The 19968-nt window shown below is 44.4% G+C and overlaps 1 protein-coding gene across 1 annotated transcript in view; it reads right to left on the bottom strand.

Moving 5' to 3' along the window:
• Positions 1-19018, bottom strand: part of LOC118378949 (neurobeachin-like protein 2) — a 45061-nt gene extending 26043 nt beyond the window's left edge. Inside the window, exons 1-9 of the mRNA XM_052509568.1 lie at positions 18422-19018; positions 14767-14951; positions 10137-10293; positions 8156-8299; positions 7123-7248; positions 5974-6174; positions 2637-2786; positions 2166-2323; positions 1287-1411 (exon numbers count right to left, since the gene is read on the bottom strand). Coding sequence (XP_052365528.1) covers positions 1287-1411; positions 2166-2323; positions 2637-2786; positions 5974-6174; positions 7123-7248; positions 8156-8299; positions 10137-10293; positions 14767-14951; positions 18422-19003 — 1828 coding nt within the window. The 5' untranslated portion in view covers positions 19004-19018. The remainder of the gene's footprint in view (positions 1-1286; positions 1412-2165; positions 2324-2636; positions 2787-5973; positions 6175-7122; positions 7249-8155; positions 8300-10136; positions 10294-14766; positions 14952-18421) is intronic.
• Positions 19019-19968: the final 950 nt, after the last annotated feature.

Below are 19968 nucleotides of genomic sequence, written 5' to 3' on the forward strand. Positions count from 1 at the left end.
CACCAATATCTCTACCTGTACATGACCATCTGATCATTTATCACTCCAGTGTTAATCTGCAAAATTGTAATTATTCGCCTACCTCCTCATGCCTTTTGCACACAATGTATATAGACTCCCCTTTTTTTCTACTGTGTTATTGACTTGTTAATTGTTTACTCCATGTGTAACTCTGTGTTGTCTGTTCACACTGCTATGCTTTATCTTGGCCAGGTCGCAGTTGCAAATGAGAACTTGTTCTCAACTAGCCTACCTGGTTAAATAAAGGTGAAATAAAAATAAAAAAAATTACCTGAGCACACACTCACAGACCTATATTACCTGAGCTCACAGTCACAGACCTATACTACCTGAGCACACTCTCACAGACCTATATTACCTGAACACACTCTCACAGACCTATATTACCTGAACACACACTCACAGTCACAGACCTATATTACCTGAGCACACTCTCACAGACCTATATTACCTGAGCACACACTCACAGTCACAGACCTATATTACCTGAGCACACTCTCACAGACCTATATTACCTGAACACACTCTCACAGACCTATATTACCTGAACACACTCTCACAGACCTATATTACCTGAACACACTCTCACAGACCTATATTACCTGAACACACTCTCACAGACCTATATTACCTGAGCACACTCTCACAGACCTATATTACCTGAACACACTCTCACAGACCTATATTACCTGAACACACACTCACAGTCACAGACCTATATTACCTGAGGACACTCTCACAGACCTATATTACCTGAACACACACTCACAGTCACAGACCTATATTACCTGAGCACACTCTCACAGACCTATATTACCTGAGCACACACTCACAGTCACAGACCTATATTACATGAGCACACTCTCACAGACCTATATTACCTGAACACACTCTCACAGACCTATATTACCTGAGCACACTCTCACAGACCTATATTACCTGAGCAGAGATTCAGGATGATAACTCTTTTATTTCTGATGTTGTGAAGCTTAATGCCAAACGAATTCCCCAATCTTAGGAAAATAAAGGTCTTCTAATCTAATGTTACCTGAACACAGATTTTAAAACACATTTTCAAAACACAGCAGTGTCCGGAGCTAACCTGCACACGAAAACAGATCACCTACCAATTTAGAATGGAAACTTGCTTCTGCTTAACAAAAGCAATTCACTGAAATCTGGTAGACATGGCTACGACGTCATAACTGGGCGAAGCACATAAAGTCCTAACATGCGATGTATAGTTGTCCTCTCATAAGGCGTACCCATATTGTCTCTGAAGGCGCTGGCTTCCTGGTGAGTGTCGTACTGGTAGTTCGGCACTAGTTTCAGACGCATCTTAGAGTACGTCTCCGCGCTGGACAACTTCCATTTCACCTCTAGTGGGACTCTGAGGTACAAATCACAGTAGATTCCAGTCAGGCACAAAGCACCACAACAAAGCTTACAATATATGATGACATTAGTAGTCGAGTCCATCTGGTGCAGGGTAAAGCTCCCATTATATGTTGATCTAGGGTCAGTTTTGCACTTTAACTCCTAATGGTTAAAGGAGTTGTTCACTATTTTACAACATGATGTTAGATGGTTCCTCACCTTGAAAGTAGCCTATGAGCCAGGAGAAACAGTCATTAGAAACCTAAGCTAACTTTAGCAACCGCTAGCTAAAAATCAATGGAAGTGATGGGAGGGTGAGCATGTTTATCTTTTACATGGCCAAATCCTCTTAAAGTAACTCAAACCAAGTAACATCAAACCAAATATGGAGTTGATGTCAGGTGACTTGGACAGTATTTGTTTCTAAACATGCCCCCATCACATCCATTGATTTGTAGCTAGCGGTGGCTAAAGTTCGCTGACGTTTGAAAAGGGTTGATTAAAGATAACTGCACCATAGATTCCAGTTTCTCCTGGCCCATAGACTACTTTCAGGGTGAGGAACCAGCTAACGTCATGTTGTAAAATAATGAACTACTCCTTTAATGTTAGGACATGGGGAAGGTAACCAGAGCCTAGATATATACACCTTACTATGGAATAGGCTGACATTAGCCCTATGGGCCTTGGTCAAAAGTAGATCACTATATAGGGAATAGGGTGCCATTTGGGACGGAATCATAGATATAGATAGGATAGAGTCAGACCTGTGTGCCCAGGCCCCTCTCTCGCTGGTGAGCAGCCTGCGGAGGGATTCCCAGTGGCGCCACACTACTCCCTGCTGGCCGGAGCTCTGTTTCTGACCACTGTAGTAACGGCTGTTTTCACTGCGGACCCGCCTCAGGTACGGGTCCACTATCACCTCCTGTAAGAGCATGCACAGACCCCATGAGCACGCACGAACACGCACACACACAGAAATACCTGTCGATTAGTGACCCATCAGCAATACGAGCACAAACCAAGTTGTACTGGGCTGATAATCCACAGCTTCAGAATACTCCAGATCACCACAATATAATGAAGACAGTACAACTAGCTGAACAAAAACAACTTTCAAGACACATAATATTGACTTGATATTATTAATGTCATAATGGAGGTTATGTCATAATGGAGGACAGTGGACTGTACTATGACCTCATAGGACTACCAGGCCTGCTAGTAGCATAGTTTACCTGGAACTTGTCTTTGCTGTAGGTCTTCTCTTTGTCCCGCCGTATGGCAGTGCTCATCAGGTCATCAAAGCACGAGTTCCAGAAGTTAGACATGAGGTCATGACTCTTCCCAAACTGATCCAGTTCATACTGCTCCATGGTGGGCTGCACCTACACATTATATACAGTAATGTTATATACTATCTATACATTATATACACACATTATATACTTTAATGTTATATACTACCTATACATTATATACACACATTATATACAGTAATGTTATATACTATCTACACATTATATACACACATTATATACAGTAATGTTATATACTATCTACACATTATATACACACATTATATACAGTAATGTTATATACTATCTACACATTATATACACACATTATATACAGTAATGTTATATACTATCTACACATTATATACACACATTATATACAGTAATGTTATATACTATCTACACATTATATACACACATTATATACAGTAATGTTATATACTATCTACACATTATATACACACATTATATACAGTAATGTTATATACTATCTACACATTATATACAGTAATGTTATTATATACTATCTACACATTATATACACACATTATATACAGTAATGTTATATACTATCTATACATTATATACACACATTATATACAGTAATGTTATATACTACCTATACATTATATACACACATTATATACAGTAATGTTATATACTATCTACACATTATATACACACATTATATACAGTAATGTTATATACTATCTACACATTATATACACACATTATATACAGTAATGTTATATACTATCTACACATTATATACACACATTATATACAGTAATGTTATATACTATCTACACATTATATACACACATTATATACAGTAATGTTATATACTATCTACACATTATATACACACATTATATACAGTAATGTTATATACTACCTACACATTGGCACAATGACTGGGAAAGAGGGATACCTAGTCAGTTGTACAACTGAATGTATTCAACTGAAATGTGTCTTCTGCATTTAACCCAGCCCCTCTGACTCAGACTGGGAGCAAAGGCCAAAACTGGGCTCTACTGCCAGATCTATGACATTTTCTATTTACAAGATATCTAAACAAAACAGATTTGTGATTATACACCGTCACACACATTTATAATAAATCCTCCGCTGAACCAAGTGGGTCTGTTTGGCTTCGTATTTATGGGGCGGCAGGGTAGCCTAGTGGTTAGAGAGTAACCGAAAGGATGCAAGTTCAAATCCCCGAGCTGACAAGGTACAAATCTGTCATTCTGCCCCTGAACAGGCAGTTCCCCAGTAGGCCGTCATTGAAAATAAGAATTTGTTCTTAACTGACTTGCCAAGTTAAATAAAGGTCAAATAAAATATCCTCAAACCTCTTGGTCTGCTAGGTGACTTCTCTTCCATTAAATTCACATGGTAAATACAAGGAAAGCTTTCTGATTCTGTTCTCATTTCTAACCTGGGAGAGAAGCCACTGTCCTGGACAAAATCCTGGCCTTCCATCCACGTACCTCCAGTGTGTATATTAAGAGGTAAATAATGTGAGGAGGACCAGAGAACACTGAACAGACAGATGATCTGTCCCTGGTTTAGTTTTCACTCTGAGGCAGAAAGGAGGATGTGACATCAGCCTGTCTAGAAATACTAGCCTGAGAGAAGAGACAAAACGTCAACACCGCGTTTAGTAGTAGAACCTACGGACTCAGTTTAGTTTCTGAACTAAAGAGAGAAGAGACAAAACGTCAACACCGCGTTTAGTAGTAGAACCTACGGACTCAGTTTAGTTTCTGAACTAAAGAAGAGAAGAGACAAAACGTCAACACTGCATTTAGTAGTAGAACCTACGGACTCAGTTTAGTTTCTGAACTAAAGAGAGAAGAGACAAAACATCAACACTGCATTTAGTAGTAGAACCTACGGACTCAGTTTAGTTTCTGAACTAAAGAAGAGAAGTGTACAAGCTAATGTTTTTAGCCTGTCCAGGAACTACTGAGGAAAATGAGCTGTCCAACATACTTGACTGTATGTTTGTTTATTCCATGTGTAACTCTGTGTTGTTGTTTGTGTCACACTGCTTTGCTTTATCTTGGACAGGTTGCAGTTGTAAATGAGAACTTGTTCCCAACTAGCCTACCTGGTTAAATAAAAAAAAACGTTTTTATTTTTTTAAATACGACACTGTCTGAGATGTTGACAATAATCCATTGTCCATGGCCTGTGTGGTCCAGCCGTTACAGCACACATGTATACCAGAGTCGGCGTGGGTTTGAATCCATCCCACTGCCCTTTCACTCACCCTTCCCTGTCTTTCAAACAGTTTACTATCGCTTCAATACAAAAAGCCAATCAAATTAAAGTAGTGGGACTGACCCAGTCCTTAAAACAATACATTAATGAAAGTAGTGGGACTGACCCAGTCCTTAAAAAAATACATTAAAGCAAGTAGTGGGACTGACCCAGTCCTTAAAAAAATACCTTTATTATTAATTGTCCGTGTGAAATAAATCACGTCCCAAATGGCTTCCATGGGGCAGAAGGCTGTGATGTTGTGATTCTGGATGGTCAGATAGCGAGCAACAAGCTGTCATATGGGGAATCGTAGGTGGCTCGTTTCAGCTGGTTTCAGCTGGTTTCAGCTGGTTTCAACTCGTTTCAACTCGTTTCAGCTAGTTTCAGCTGGTTTCAGCTGGTTTCAGCTGGTTTCAGCTCGTTTCAACTAGTTTCAGCTCGTTTCAGCTGGTTTCAACTAGTTTCAGCTGGTTTCAGCTGGTTTCAGCTCGTTTCAACTAGTTTCAGCTGGTTTCAGCTCGTTTCAACTAGTTTCAGCTGGTTTCAGCTCGTTTCAACTAGTTTCAGCTCGTTTCAACTAGTTTCAGCTGGTTTCAGCTGGTTTCAACTAGTTTCAGCTGGTTTCAGCTGGTTTTATGTTGTTCTTGATACCAAGTTCTGTTTTGCCGTGTTTGACTGATGTCATGTCTATACTAATATGGCTCAAGTTCCTTAGCTAGCTAACCTACAACTGCAACAATAGACTTTAGAAACAAAAAGAGCTCCTTGTGCTCATATATTCAGTTTCAATAAACACTGAGATTAAATATAGTTTACACGTTGTTAACAATCTAAGCCGACCTCGTCGGTTTGGCCCCAGAGTTGCGCACCCGTTGGTTTTGTTGCTAAACAACCAACCCGTCTGTAAAGCCCTGGTCAAATGTAGTGCACTATATAGGGAATAGTGTGCCATATGGGATACACACTATATAAAGAAGAAGATAGATGAAGGTTGAGTGGTACTGACGTGGCGTTGGTAGAAGTCCAGCCACTCTACTGTGTGGCTGTAGCTCTGGAGGTCCTGGGCGAAGGTGGGGCTGCCGTTGGTGACTGGCAGGCTGGGCAGCAGGCCGTGCAGGGTCACGGGGTCAGCGTGTTGGTCCAGGAGGGTACGCACGATGGGCACGAGCTGAGAAAAGGTCTCCGTGTGTCCTCCGTTGGGGCCCGCCTAAAAATAAAAAACACCTTACTGTTGTACTTGTCTTTATCACACTAGCAGTCGTACTTGTCTTTATTTACTAGTGTAAAGCCGGTGATAAGAATGGAAACACCAGAATAACAGATGTTAATATGTTCTCACAGTAAAAGGTCTCTCACGAGCACCGACTTAGCAAATAGCTGCTTTATTGAGGAAGGTTTTAATTGCAATGACGATGTATGTGGTCGTCTTGCCTACTTTAGTTGAATGCATTAACTAAGTCTCTCTGGATAAGGACGCCTACTTTAGTTGAATGCATTAACTAAGTCTCTCTGGATAAGGACGCCTACTTTAGTTGAATGCATTAACTAAGTCTCTCTGGATAAGGATGCCTACTTTAGTTGAATGCATTAACTAAGTCTCTCTGGATAAGGACGCCTACTTTAGTTGAATGCATTAACTAAGTCTCTCTGGATAAGGACGCCTACTTTAGTTGAATGCATTAACTAAGTCTCTCTGGATAAGGACGCCTACTTTAGTTGAATGCATTAACTAAGTCTCTCTGGATAAGGACGCCTACTTTAGTTGAATGCATTAACTAAGTCTCTCTGGATAAGGACGCCTACTTTAGTTGAATGCATTAACTAAGTCTCTCTGGATAAGGACGCCTACTTTAGTTGAATGCATTAACTAAGTCTCTCTGGATAAGGACGCCTACTTTAGTTGAATGCATTAACTAAGTCTCTCTGGATAAGGACGCCTACTTTAGTTGAATGCATTAACTAAGTCTCTCTGGATAAGGACGCCTACTTTAGTTGAATGCATTAACTAAATCTCTGGATAAGGACGCCTACTTTAGTTGAATGCATTAACTAAGTCTCTCTGGATAAGGACGCCTACTTTAGTTGAATGCATTAACTAAGTCTCTCTGGATAAGGACGTCTGCTAAAATGACAGAAATGTCCAACGTAAATGTACCTCCATTACCCCGCCGGGCCACAGGGGGGCACCTAGTCGCCCCAGCAGGAAGCACACCTCGTCCCAGCCCAGAGATAGAACTGTCTGCAGGAGGCTGTGGAGTTTAACGCAGGCCATTACAGACACCTGGGGAGAGAGGGAAGGGAGAGAGACAGAGACACAGAGAGAGAAACAGAGAGACACAGAGACAGAGAGAAACAGAGAGAGAAACAGAGAGACACAGAGAGAGAAATTATTTGGTCAAAAAGCAAATTAGGCTCCACTTCAAAAGTATTCTCACAGGTCTTAAAATCAACAGAAGTCCTAGTAAATGTTTCATCAGTACACAAACCTAATATTATTATTCCTCAGCTGATGTATTTTTTAAGTGGGGTACTAATACTAACAAAACACACAACAACAATTCAAGTGGATGGAAAAAGCTTTGCTCCTTCAAAAAATAAATAAACAAATCCCAAGGAACATTTTGGACCATTTATTTATGACCACTTGATACTACTCCTACAGGAGTGCAAAATAGCACCCCATTCCCTACATAGTGCATAACTTTCTGGTCAGAGGTAGTGCACTATGTAGGGAACAGGGTACCATTTGGGATGCACCCCAACAGTAGTTATAACTCAGAGAAGAGCTTCCCCGTCCTACACAACACTCCTCGGGAGGAATGCTAGCTATGTTCTCTGTGCACTGATAGATAACCATAGAAGGACTGGTGTTCTAAACACACCTTCCCCTCCAAAGGTCTAACCTTTATTTGATAGTAAATGTGTACTAATAGACAGAGCATTGGGATTTGGTCCCACGGCATTTGGAGTTTAAACTTTCAAACCCACGCGTTGACTTATGCCCTCCATGGATGTAGTTTGGAGAAAGAAGTTGTTTCCCCAAATAGCACCCTATTCCACCCCTATTTCAGCCTATGGGCTCTGGTCAAAAGTAGTACACTATACAGTGAATAGGGAGCCATTCGGCATGCAGGCCAGAGTTAGAGCCAGTCCAGTTTGCCTAGAGGGAGGTGGGCGTAGCGTAACACCTGTGAGTCCTGTTCCTGGATGTAGCCGGTGATGATGCGCAGGCCGATCTGGGCCATCTCTCTGAGCTCCAGAGCCCCGGGGGTACCAGGGGTGCTGTGCCACGCCTGTAGTCTGTCCAGGAGGTTCACCACCCCCTCAAAGATCTACGACGACAACACACCTGTTAACAGTCTACAACACATGTTCATTCAATTCAATTCCCACAAGGGGCAATTATGTAGACAAGAGTGCAGATACGCGAAAACAACATAACAGTGACTCAATTCTCAAGACCGGGTTACCACACAGTTAAATGATATAGCTAGAACTACTATTCAAAACATCCTTCAAAACAGTAGCCGAGCTAAAGCCAACACACAAGACAAGACACAGCCACTGACATTAAACACACACTCATTCACGATTACAGGAAGTAGCTGTGCCGTTAATACATGTAACTACATGTAATCTAAAATGTAATCTAAAATGTAATCTACCTAATCCCAGAATATGTATTATTTACCATGAGAGGAACAATAACTAGTAATGCTGCATACTTCAAGAAAGGTTCAATTTCACCTTTCTGGTAAAAAAAATAGTTATACATTGCTGAGATGAAGTCACTTTTGAGCTCAAATACACAGTACAAATATTATACAAATATTGAAAATATTAAATATTTTATGACGCATTTCCTATTCAATAAAACTGTAATGAATAAGGCTTGAAATGACTTCTACGCTTTCGAAATATAGTATAATCAGACTATAAAACCCACTAACTGTAAGACTTCACCTTTCTTACAACTGTAAAATACATATTTGTATTTTTAGTGTCAGAGAAAATGTGCATATTTTCTAAAGGTCTCTCCTGATCAAAACATCCCACCGCTGTGAGCCACACAGACCTCTAGCCTGGCTTCCTGAACACGTTGGCAACTCGCCTGTCCTCTCATATTATTATCGTCCATCTCGGAGAAACAGAAAGTGTTTTTTTGTTTGTTTCAAATCTAGGAATTATATGAGATTAATGGCTGTAAATGGATCTCTGAATGTGCTACAGTGAATGAACCACTCTCTTGTTGAGCTACGATGTAAGGATTGCAGGCATGTGCTTTGTCAGTGTCTGTGACATAGGGTTCAGCCAGGAGATGACGGACAGTCGGAAGAGCCAATTAAAATGGTAGGACGGAGATCCCAGCTTCAAGTGGTTTCAAATTTCACATCCTACGTCACACAGGCGCAAAAAATATACTACTGTGTCCGTGGGAACTAGAGCTGGCACTCAATGCAAGCCATTTCCATCTACAGGGTCCACAGATGGATCTCTAAGTGAAAATATCGGTCGGGACTGGAAACAGAACCACGCAGGTCCCCTAAACAGGGGACTTTACATCTACAGTGGGGCAAAAAAGTAAAAGGCTAGGTCTTTCAGCATGACAATAATCCCAAACACACCGCCCCGGCAACGAAGGAGTGGCTTCGTAAGAAGGATTTCAAGGTCCTGGAGTGGCCTAGCCAGTCTCCAGATCTCAACCCCATAGAAAATCTTTGGAGGGAGTTGAAAGTCTGTGTTGCCCAGCAACAGCCCCAAAACATCACTGCTCTAGAGGAGATCTGCATGGAGGAATGGGCCAAAATACCAGCAACAGTGTGTGAAAACCTTGTGTAGACTTACAGAAAACGTTTGACCTCTGTCATTGCCAACAAAGGGTATATAACAAAGTATTGAGATAAACATTTGTTATTGACCAAAAACTTATTTTCCACCATAATTTGCAAATAAATTCATAAAAAATCCTACAATGTGATTTTCTGGATTTTTGTTCTCATTTTGTCTGTCATAGTTGAAGTGTACCTATGATGAAAATTACAGGCCTCTCTCATCATTTTAAGTAGGGGAACTTGCACAATTGGTGGCTGACTAAATACTTTTTTGCCCCACTGTATATGGTGCCATTTGGGATGCAGACAATGTGTGGACCATGGTGAAGTACTGTACCTTCTCGCTCCACAGGGCCTGGTTGTCTGTTCCCTCTGAGAAGAGGAAGTCCTGGAGCAGCCTGAGGAGACGCAGCAGACTGGGGAAGTATGGTAGAGAGACACCCTGAGAGTCCCTCAGGTCTGACAGAGAAGACTCCAGCATCATCTCTAACAGACTGAGAGACACAGCAGAGAGGAGGGGAGAGGAGGGAGGGAGAATAGCCAGTCAACATTTAACAAGCCAGTTAACATTTAGGGCTACATTTTGCTCAACCAAAACAGCACAGAACTGAAAAAAAGTTGATTTCTGTGGTTGATGTAAGTAAGACTATTAAACAGGTTAACGTTCACAAGGAGAGCCAGACATTACCATTACAACGCCTCTTCCCCCTCAGGAGGCACGACAACGCCTCTTCCCCCTCAGGAGGCACGACAACGCCTCTTCCCCCTCAGGAGGCACGACAACGCCTCTTCCCCCTCAAGAGGCACGACAACGCCTCTTCCCCCTCAGGAGGCACGACAACGCCTCTTCCCCCTCAGGAGGCACGACAACGCCTCTTCCCCCTCAGGAGGCACGACAACGCCTCTTCCCCCTCAGGAGGCACGACAACGCCTCTTCCCCCTCAGGAGGCACGACAACGCCTCTTCCCCCTCAGGAGGCACGACAACGCCTCTTCCCCCTCAGGAGGCACGACAACGCCTCTTCCCCCTCAGGAGGCGGTAAAGATGTGTCATGAAGAAGGCACGACAACACCTTTTCCCCCTCAGGAGGCACAACAACGCCTCTTCCCCCTCAGGAGGAACGACAACGCCTCTTCCCCCTCAGGAGGCGGTAAAGATGTATCATGAAGAAGGCACGACAACACCTCTTCCCCCTCAGGAGGTACGACAACGACTCTTCCCCCTCAGGAGGCGGTAAAGATGTGTCATGAAGAAGGCACGACAACACCTCTTCCCCCTCAGGAGGCACGACAATGCCTCTTCCCCCTCAGGAGGCGGTAAAGATGTATCATGAAGAAGGCACGACAACACCTCTTCCCCCTCAGGAGGCACGACAACGCCTCTTCCCCCTCAGGAGGCACGACAACACCTCTTCCCCCTCAGGAGGCACGACAACGCCTCTTCCCCCTCAGGAGGCACGACAACGCCTCTTCCCCTCAGGAGGCACGACAACGCCTCTTCCCCCTCAGGAGGCACGACAACGCCTCTTCCCCCTCAGGAGGCACGACAACACCTCTTCCCCCTCAGGAGGCGGTAAAGATGTATCATGAAGAAGGCACGACAACGCCTCTTCCCCCTCAGGAGGCGGTAAAGATGTATCATGAAGAAGGCACGACAACGCCTCTTCCCCCTCAGGAGGCGGTAAAGATGTGTCATGGGACCTCAGATCCTCAAAGTTCTACAGCTGCACCATTGAGAGCCTCTTGACAGGCTGCATTCCACCACAAGGCGCTACAGAGGGAAGTGCGTACGGCCCAGTACATCACTGGTACCCTGTGTATGTAGCCTAGTTCTCAATGATCTCTTACTCCTGCACATGGACTCAGTACTGGTACCCTGTGTATGTAGCCTAGTTCTCAATGATCTCTTACTCCTGCACATGGACTCAGTACTGGTACCCTGTGTATGTAGCCTAGTTCTCAATGATCTCTTACTCCTGCACATGGACTCAGTACTGGTACCCTGTGTATGTAGCCTAGTTATCAATGATCTCTTACTCCTGCACATGGACTCAGTACTGGTACCCTGTGTATGTAGCCTAGTTCTCAATGATCTCTTACTCCTGCACATGGACTCAGTACTGGTACCCTGTGTATGTAGCCTAGTTATCAATTATCTCTCACCCCTGCCTGCACATGGACTCAGTACTGGTACCCTGTGTATGTACTTAGTGATCAATTATCTCTCACCCCTGCACATGGACTCAGTACTGGTACCCTGTGTATTTACCTAGTTATCAATGATCTCTCACTCCTGCACATGGACTCAGTACTGGTACCCTGTGTATGTAGCCTAGTTATCAATTATCTCTTACTCCTGCACATGGACTCAGTACTGGTACCCTGTGTATGTACTTAGTTATCAATTATCTCTCACCCCTGCACATGGACTCAGTACTGGTACCCTGTGTATGTAGCCTAGTTATCAATGATCTCTTACTCCTGCACATGGACTCAGTACTGGTACCCTGTGTATGTACTTAGTGATCAATTATCTCTCACCCCTGCACATGGACTCAGTACTGGTACCCTGTGTATTTACCTAGTTATCAATGATCTCTCACTCCTGCACATGGACTCAGTACTGGTACCCTGTGTATGTAGCCTAGTTATCAATTATCTCTTACTCCTGCACATGGACTCAGTACTGGTACCCTGTGTATGTACTTAGTTATCAATTATCTCTCACCCCTGCACATGGACTCAGTACTGGTACCCTGTGTATGTAGCCTAGTTATCAATGATCTCTTACTCCTGCACATGGACTCAGTACTGGTACCCTGTGTATGTACTTAGTGATCAATTATCTCTCACCCCTGCACATGGACTCAGTACTGGTACCCTGTGTATTTACCTAGTTATCAATGATCTCTCACTCCTGCACATGGACTCAGTACTGGTACCCTGTGTATGTAGCCTAGTTATCAATTATCTCTTACTCCTGCACATGGACTCAGTACTGGTACCCTGTGTATGTACTTAGTTATCAATTATCTCTCACCCCTGCACATGGACTCAGTACTGGTACCCTGTGTATGTAGCCTAGTTCTCAAAGATCTCTTACTCCTGCACATGGACTCAGTACTGGTACCCTGTGTATGTAGCCTAGTTATCAATTATCTCTCACCCCTGCACATGGACTCAGTACTGGTACCCTGTGTATGTACTTAGTTATCAATTATCTCTCACCCCTGCACATGGACTCAGTACTGGTACCCTGTGTATGTAGCCTAGTTATCAATGATCTCTTACTCCTGCACATGGACTCAGTACTGGTACCCTGTGTATGTACTTAGTTATCAATTATCTCTCACCCCTGCACATGGACTCAGTACTGGTACCCTGTGTATGTACTTAGTTCTCAATTATCTCTCACCCCTGCACATGGACTCAGTACTGGTACCCTGTGTATGTACCTAGTTATCGTTCCTCATTGTTATTCCGTTTCTCTCTGCATGGTTGTGAAGGGCCCGTCAGTAAGCATTTCACTGTTAGTCTACATCTGTTGTTTACCAAGCACTTCACTGTTAGTCTACATCTGTTGTTTACCAAGCACTTCACTGTTAGTCTACATCTGTTGTTTACCAAGCACTTCACTGTTAGTCTACACCTGTTGTTTACCAAGCATTTCACTGTTAGTCTACATCTGTTGTTTACCAAGCACTTCACTGTTAGTCTACACCTGTTGTTTACCAAGCATTTCACTGTTAGTCCACACCTGTTGTTTACCAAGCACTTCACTGTTAGTCTACACCTGTTGTTTACCAAGCATTTCACTGTTAGTCTACACCTGTTGTTTACCAAGCATTTCACTGTTAGTCTACACCTGTTGTTTACCAAGCATTTCACTGTTAGTCTACACCTGTTGTTTACCAAGCACTTCACTGTTAGTCTACACCTGTTGTTTACCAAGCATTTCACTGTTAGTCTACATCTGTTGTTTACCAAGCATTTCACTGTTAGTCTACACCTGTTGTTTACCAAGCATTTCACTGTCAGTCTACACCTGTTGTTTACCAAGCATTTCACTGTTAGTCTACATCTGTTGTTTACCAAGCATTTCACTGTTAGTCCACACCTGTTGTTTACCAAGCATTTCACTGTTAGTCTACACCTGTTGTTTACCAAGTATTTCACTGTTAGTCTACACCTGTTGTTTACCAAGCATTTCACTGTCAGTCTACACCTGTTGTTTACCAAGCATTTCACTGTTAGTCTACACCTGTTGTTTACCAAGCATTTCACTGTTAGTCCACACCTGTTGTTTACCAAGCATTTCACTGTTAGTCTACACCTGTTGTTTACCAAGTATTTCACTGTTAGTCTACACCTGTTGTTTACCAAGCATTTCACTGTCAGTCTACACCTGTTGTTTACCAAGCATTTCACTGTTAGTCTACATCTGTTGTTTACCAAGCATTTCACTGTTAGTCCACACCTGTTGTTTACCAAGCATTTGATCAAATAAAACTTGGTTTGAAGTCACCTTAATGAATCTGTTTACTGACATGAGACAGAGGGAGTTGCATATCAAGGACATTGGGAGTGACTGACTGACTAACCTGGGTCCCAAACAACATGTTTGACCAGGGCCCATAGGGTGCCATTTGGGATGCAGACACTGACTGACTGGCTGGCTGACTAAATATCTGACTGACTGATTGGCTGGCTGACTAACTAAATAGCTGACTGAATAACTAACTAAATATCTGACTGACTGATTGGCTGGCTGGCTAACTAAATAGCTGACTGGATAACTAACTAAATATCTGACTGACTGATTGGCTGGCTGGCTAAATAGCTGACTGGATAACTAACTAAATATCTGACTGACTGATTGGCTGGCTGGCTAAATAGCTGACTGGATAACTAACTAAATAGCTGACTGGCTGGCTGGCTGGCTGGCTGGCTGTCTGTCGACTGACTGACCTGCATTTGATATCGTCAGGCGGGCGGACCAGTTGGCAGGAGGAGCCCAGCTTGGTGAGGACAGAGAAGACCTGTCCCCTCTCCCTCCACACGGCGTCCTCCCCCCCCTCCGACCCGCTGCCGCACCACAGCACAGAGAACACGATGTTAGTCAGCAGGTTACACAGCTCCTCCTCTGGCATCTGCTGAAAGGGACCACACACACACACACACACACCATAATCACAGTTAGACACACAGATACAGTACATCGTGTCGGAGACGGGCTAAACCGCGGAGGCATCTGCACAACTGTATTCTAGGATATTGAACCGTTGGTTGAATAGTTTCCTCATTCTCAGCACGACTCATCACATTCAGTTGAATAGGAGTCATGTACACTGAGCCACGCTGGTTGTATAGGAGTCATGTACACTGAGCCACGCTGGTTGTATAGGAGTCATGTACACTGAGCCACACTGGTTGTATAGGAGTCATGTACACTGAGCCACACTGGTTGTATAGGAGTCATGTACACTGAGCCACGCTGGTTGAATAGGAGTCATGTACACTGAGCCACGCTGGTTGTATAGGAGTCATGTACACTGAGCCACGCTGGTTGAATAGGAGTCATGTACACTGAGCCACACTGGTTGTATAGGAGTCATGTACACTGAGCCACGCTGGTTGTATAGGAGTCATGTACACTGAGCCACAATGGTTGTATAGGAGTCATGTACACTGAGCCACGCTGGTTGTATAGGAGTCATGTACACTGAGCCACGCTGGTTGTATAGGAGTCATGTACACTGAGCCACGCTGGTTGTATAGGAGTCATGTACACTGAGCCACACTGGTTGTATAGGAGTCATGTACACTGAGCCACACTGGTTGTATAGGAGTCATGTACACTGAGCCACACTGGTTGTATAGGAGTCATGTACACTGAGCCACGCTGGTTGTATAGGAGTCATGTACACTGAGCCACGCTGGTTGTATAGGAGTCATGTACACTGAGCCACGCTGGTTGTATAGGAGTCATGTACACTGAGCCACACTGGTTGTATAGGAGTCATGTACACTGAGCCACGCTGGTTGTATAGGAGTCATGTACACTGAGCCACGCTGGTTGTATAGGAGTCATGTACACTGAGCCACGCTGGTTGTATAGGAGTCATGTACACTGAGCCACGCTGGTTGTATAGGAGTCATGTACACTGAGCCACGCTGGTTGTATAGGAGTCATGTACAGTGAGCCACACTGGTTGTATAGGAGTCATGTACACTGAGCCACGCTGGTTGTATAGGAGTCATGTACACTGAGCCACGCTGGTTGTATAGGAGTCATGTACAGTGAGCCACACTGGTTGTATAGGAGTCATGTACACTGAGCCACGCTGGTTGTATAGGAGTCATGTACACTGAGCCACACTGGTTGTATAGGAGTCATGTACACTGAGCCACGCTGGTTGTATAGGAGTCATGTACACTGAGCCACGCTGGTTGTATAGGAGTCATGTACACTGAGCCACGCTGGTTGTATAGGAGTCATGTACACTGAGCCACGCTGGTTGTATAGGAGTCATGTACACTGAGCCACGCTGGTTGTATAGGAGTCATGTACACTGAGCCACACTGGTTGTATAGGAGTCATGTCTATACCTGTAGCTGCCCTATAGTCTATACCTGTAGCTGCCCTATAGTCTAGTCTATACCTGTAGCTGCCCTATAGTCTATACCTGTAGCTGCCCAATAGTCTATACCTGTAGCTGCCCTATAGTCTATACCTGTAGCTGCCCTATAGTCTATACCTGTAGCTGCCCTATAGTCTATACATGTAGCTGCCCAATAGTCTATACCTGTAGCTGCCCTATAGTCTATACCTGTAGCTGCCCTATAGTCTATACCTGTAGCTGCCCTATAGTCTATACATGTAGCTGCCCTATAGTCTATACCTGTAGCTGCCCTATAGTCTATACTTGTAGCTGCCCTATAGTCTATACCTGTAGCTGCCCTATAGTCTATACCTGTAGCTGCCCTATAGTTTAACATGTAGCTGCCCTATAGTCTATACCTGTAGCTGCCCTATAGTCTAAACCTGTAGCTGCCCTATAGTCTATACCTGTAGCTGCCCTATAGTCCATACCTGTAGCTGCCCTATAGTCTATACCTGTAGCTGCCCTATAGTCTATACCTGTAGCTGCCCTATAGTCTAGGTGGGGAAAGAGGACTAGAGGGGGGGGTAAAGAGGACTAGAGGTGGGGAAAGAGGACTAGAGGTGGGGAAAGAGGACTAGAGGGGGGGTAAAGAGGACTAGAGGTGGGGAAAGAGGACTAGGGGGGTAAAGAGGACTCGAGGTGGGGAAACAGGACAGTGGAAGGGAAAGAGCTACAGGTATAGACTATTGGGCAGCTGAAGGCTTGATTGTTCCCTGTGTTTCTCTTTCTCTCTCTTTCTCCCTGATCTCTTGTATAGGAGTCATGTACACTGAGCCACACTGGTTGTATAGGAGTCATGTACACTGAGCCACGCTGGTTGAATAGGAGTCATGTACACTGAGCCACGCTGGTTGTATAGGAGTCATGTACACTGAGCCACGCTGGTTGTATAGGAGTCATGTACACTGAGCCACGCTGGTTGTATAGGAGTCATGTACACTGAGCCACGCTGGTTGTATAGGAGTCATGTACACTGAGCCACGCTGGTTGAATAGGAGTCATGTACACTGAGCCACGCTGGTTGTATAGGAGTCATGTACACTGAGCCACGCTGGTTGTATAGGAGTCATGTACACTGAGCCACGCTGGTTGTATAGGAGTCATGTACACTGAGCCACGCTGGTTGTATAGGAGTCATGTACACTGAGCCACGCTGGTTGAATAGGAGTCATGTACACTGAGCCACGCTGGTTGTATAGGAGTCATGTACACTGAGCCACGCTGGTTGTATAGGAGTCATGTACACTGAGCCACGCTGGTTGTATAGGAGTCATGTACACTGAGCCACGCTGGTTGTATAGGAGTCATGTACACTGAGCCACGCTGGTTGTATAGGAGTCATGTACACTGAGCCACGCTGGTTGTATAGGAGTCATGTACACTGAGCCACGCTGGTTGTATAGGAGTCATGTACACTGAGCCAAGCTGGTTGAATAGGAGTCATGTACACTGAGCCACGCTGGTTGTATAGGAGTCATGTACACTGAGCCACGCTGGTTGTATAGGAGTCATGTACACTGAGCCACGCTGGTTGTATAGGAGTGACTGACACATTTCAGGAGAAATCTGTTAGCATTATGGATACGGGACATTACACAAGACACTGGGCTTCATATTCAACACGTTCAGTCCACTTTATTCAAACACCACACAACATACCTCCTAGGAATGATCAGTACCAATGGTTAAAGTTAGGGTTAAGGTTAGGATAACAGTACCTGTGGTTAGGGTTAAGGTTAAGGTTAGGGCAGCAGTACCTGTGTTTAGGGTTAAGGTTAAGGTTAGGGCAGCAGTACCTGTGGTTAGGGTTAAGGTTAAGATTAGGGCAGCAGTACCTGTGGTTAGGGTTAAGGTTAAGGTTAAGGTTAGGGCAGCAGTACCTGTGGTTAGGGTTAAGGTTAAGGTTAGGGCAGCAGTACCTGTGGTTAGGGTTAAGGTTAAGGTTAGGGCAGCAGTACCTGTGGGTTGGAGGTGTTGGAGATGGTGTCAGCTGCCCGGGGGTCAGTTCCATAGTTGGTGTCGTCCAGCACGTTGGACAGACTGGAGCTCTTCCTGGGTCTCAGAGAGGGGAACGACCGGCTGTGCTCCAGGGGGGAGGGGGTGCCTGCCTGACTACCCCCCACAGGGTTGTGGTTCCATGTTCCCTTCTCACCCCTCATACCCCCCAGCTCCAGCTCAAAGGGTGAGGTGCCGAAGGGGGACAGAGGGTGGTAGAGAGCCTCCTCTTGGGGCCGACCGGAGGGGATGTCCACGGTGTTGGACAGGGAGGACGAGCGGCTCCCCTGCTCTACCGAGTCAAACGACTTAAATTGGAGAGAGTCGTCAAAGTCCTTCAACGTGCCTCCACTGCTGTTAGGGGAAGACCGAGAGAGGTCGGAGAAACGCTCTGAGATATTCCTCCCTCCCAGGCCCTCGCCGTCTCCCTCCTCCTCCTCTTCATCGTCCGGCGAGGTGTAAGGGAGGAAGACGTCTGTGTGAGCGTACTGAGAGTCCTCTATGACCATGCTGTGATCTCTCCTGAGAGGGGAGCAGTTCAACATTTAGTAAGAGTTGTGTGTTAACTGATCTATAGCAGGGATAGAGCTGAACACATGTTAACTGATCTATAGCAGGGGTAGAGCTGAACACATGTTAACTGATCTATAGCAGGGATAGAGCTGAACACATGTTAACTGATCTATAGCAGGGGTAGAGCTGAACACATGTTAACTGATCTATAGCAGGGATAGAGCTGAACACATGTTAACTGATCTATAGCAGGGGTAGAGCTGAACACATGTTAACTGATCTATAGCAGGGATAGAGCTGAACACATGTTAACTGATCTATGTAGAGCTGAACACATGTTAACTGATCTATAGCAGGGATAGAGCTGAACACATGTTAACTGATCTATAGCAGGGATAGAGCTGAACACATGTTAACTGATCTATAGCAGGGATAGAGCTGAACACATGTTAACTGATCTATAGCAGGGATAGAGCTGAACACATGTTAACTGATCTATAGCAGGGATAGAGCTGAACACATGTTAACTGATCTATAGCAGGGATAGAGCTGAACACATGTTAACTGATCTATAGCAGGGATAGAGCTGAACACATGTTAACTGATCTATAGCAGCGGTAGAGCTGAACACATGTTAACTGATCTATAGCAGGGATAGAGCTGAACACATGTTAACTGATCTATAGCAGGGATCTATAGAGGGATAGAGCTGAACACATGTTAACTGATCTATAGCAGGGATAGAGCTGAACACATGTTAACTGATCTATAGCAGGGGTAGAGCTGAACACATGTTAACTGATCTATAGCAGGGATAGAGCTGAAGAGCTGAACACATGTTAACTGATCTATAGCAGGGATAGAGCTGAACACATGTTAACTGATCTATAGCAGGGTAGAGCTGAACACATGTTAACTGATCTATAGCAGGATAGAGCTGAACACAGAGCTGAACACATGTTAACTGATCTATAGCAGGGAGCTGAACACATGTTAA

The sequence above is a fragment of the Oncorhynchus keta genome, unplaced genomic scaffold (assembly GCF_023373465.1).
Source record: "Oncorhynchus keta strain PuntledgeMale-10-30-2019 unplaced genomic scaffold, Oket_V2 Un_contig_4708_pilon_pilon, whole genome shotgun sequence".
Taxonomy (NCBI): Eukaryota; Metazoa; Chordata; class Actinopteri; order Salmoniformes; family Salmonidae; genus Oncorhynchus; species Oncorhynchus keta.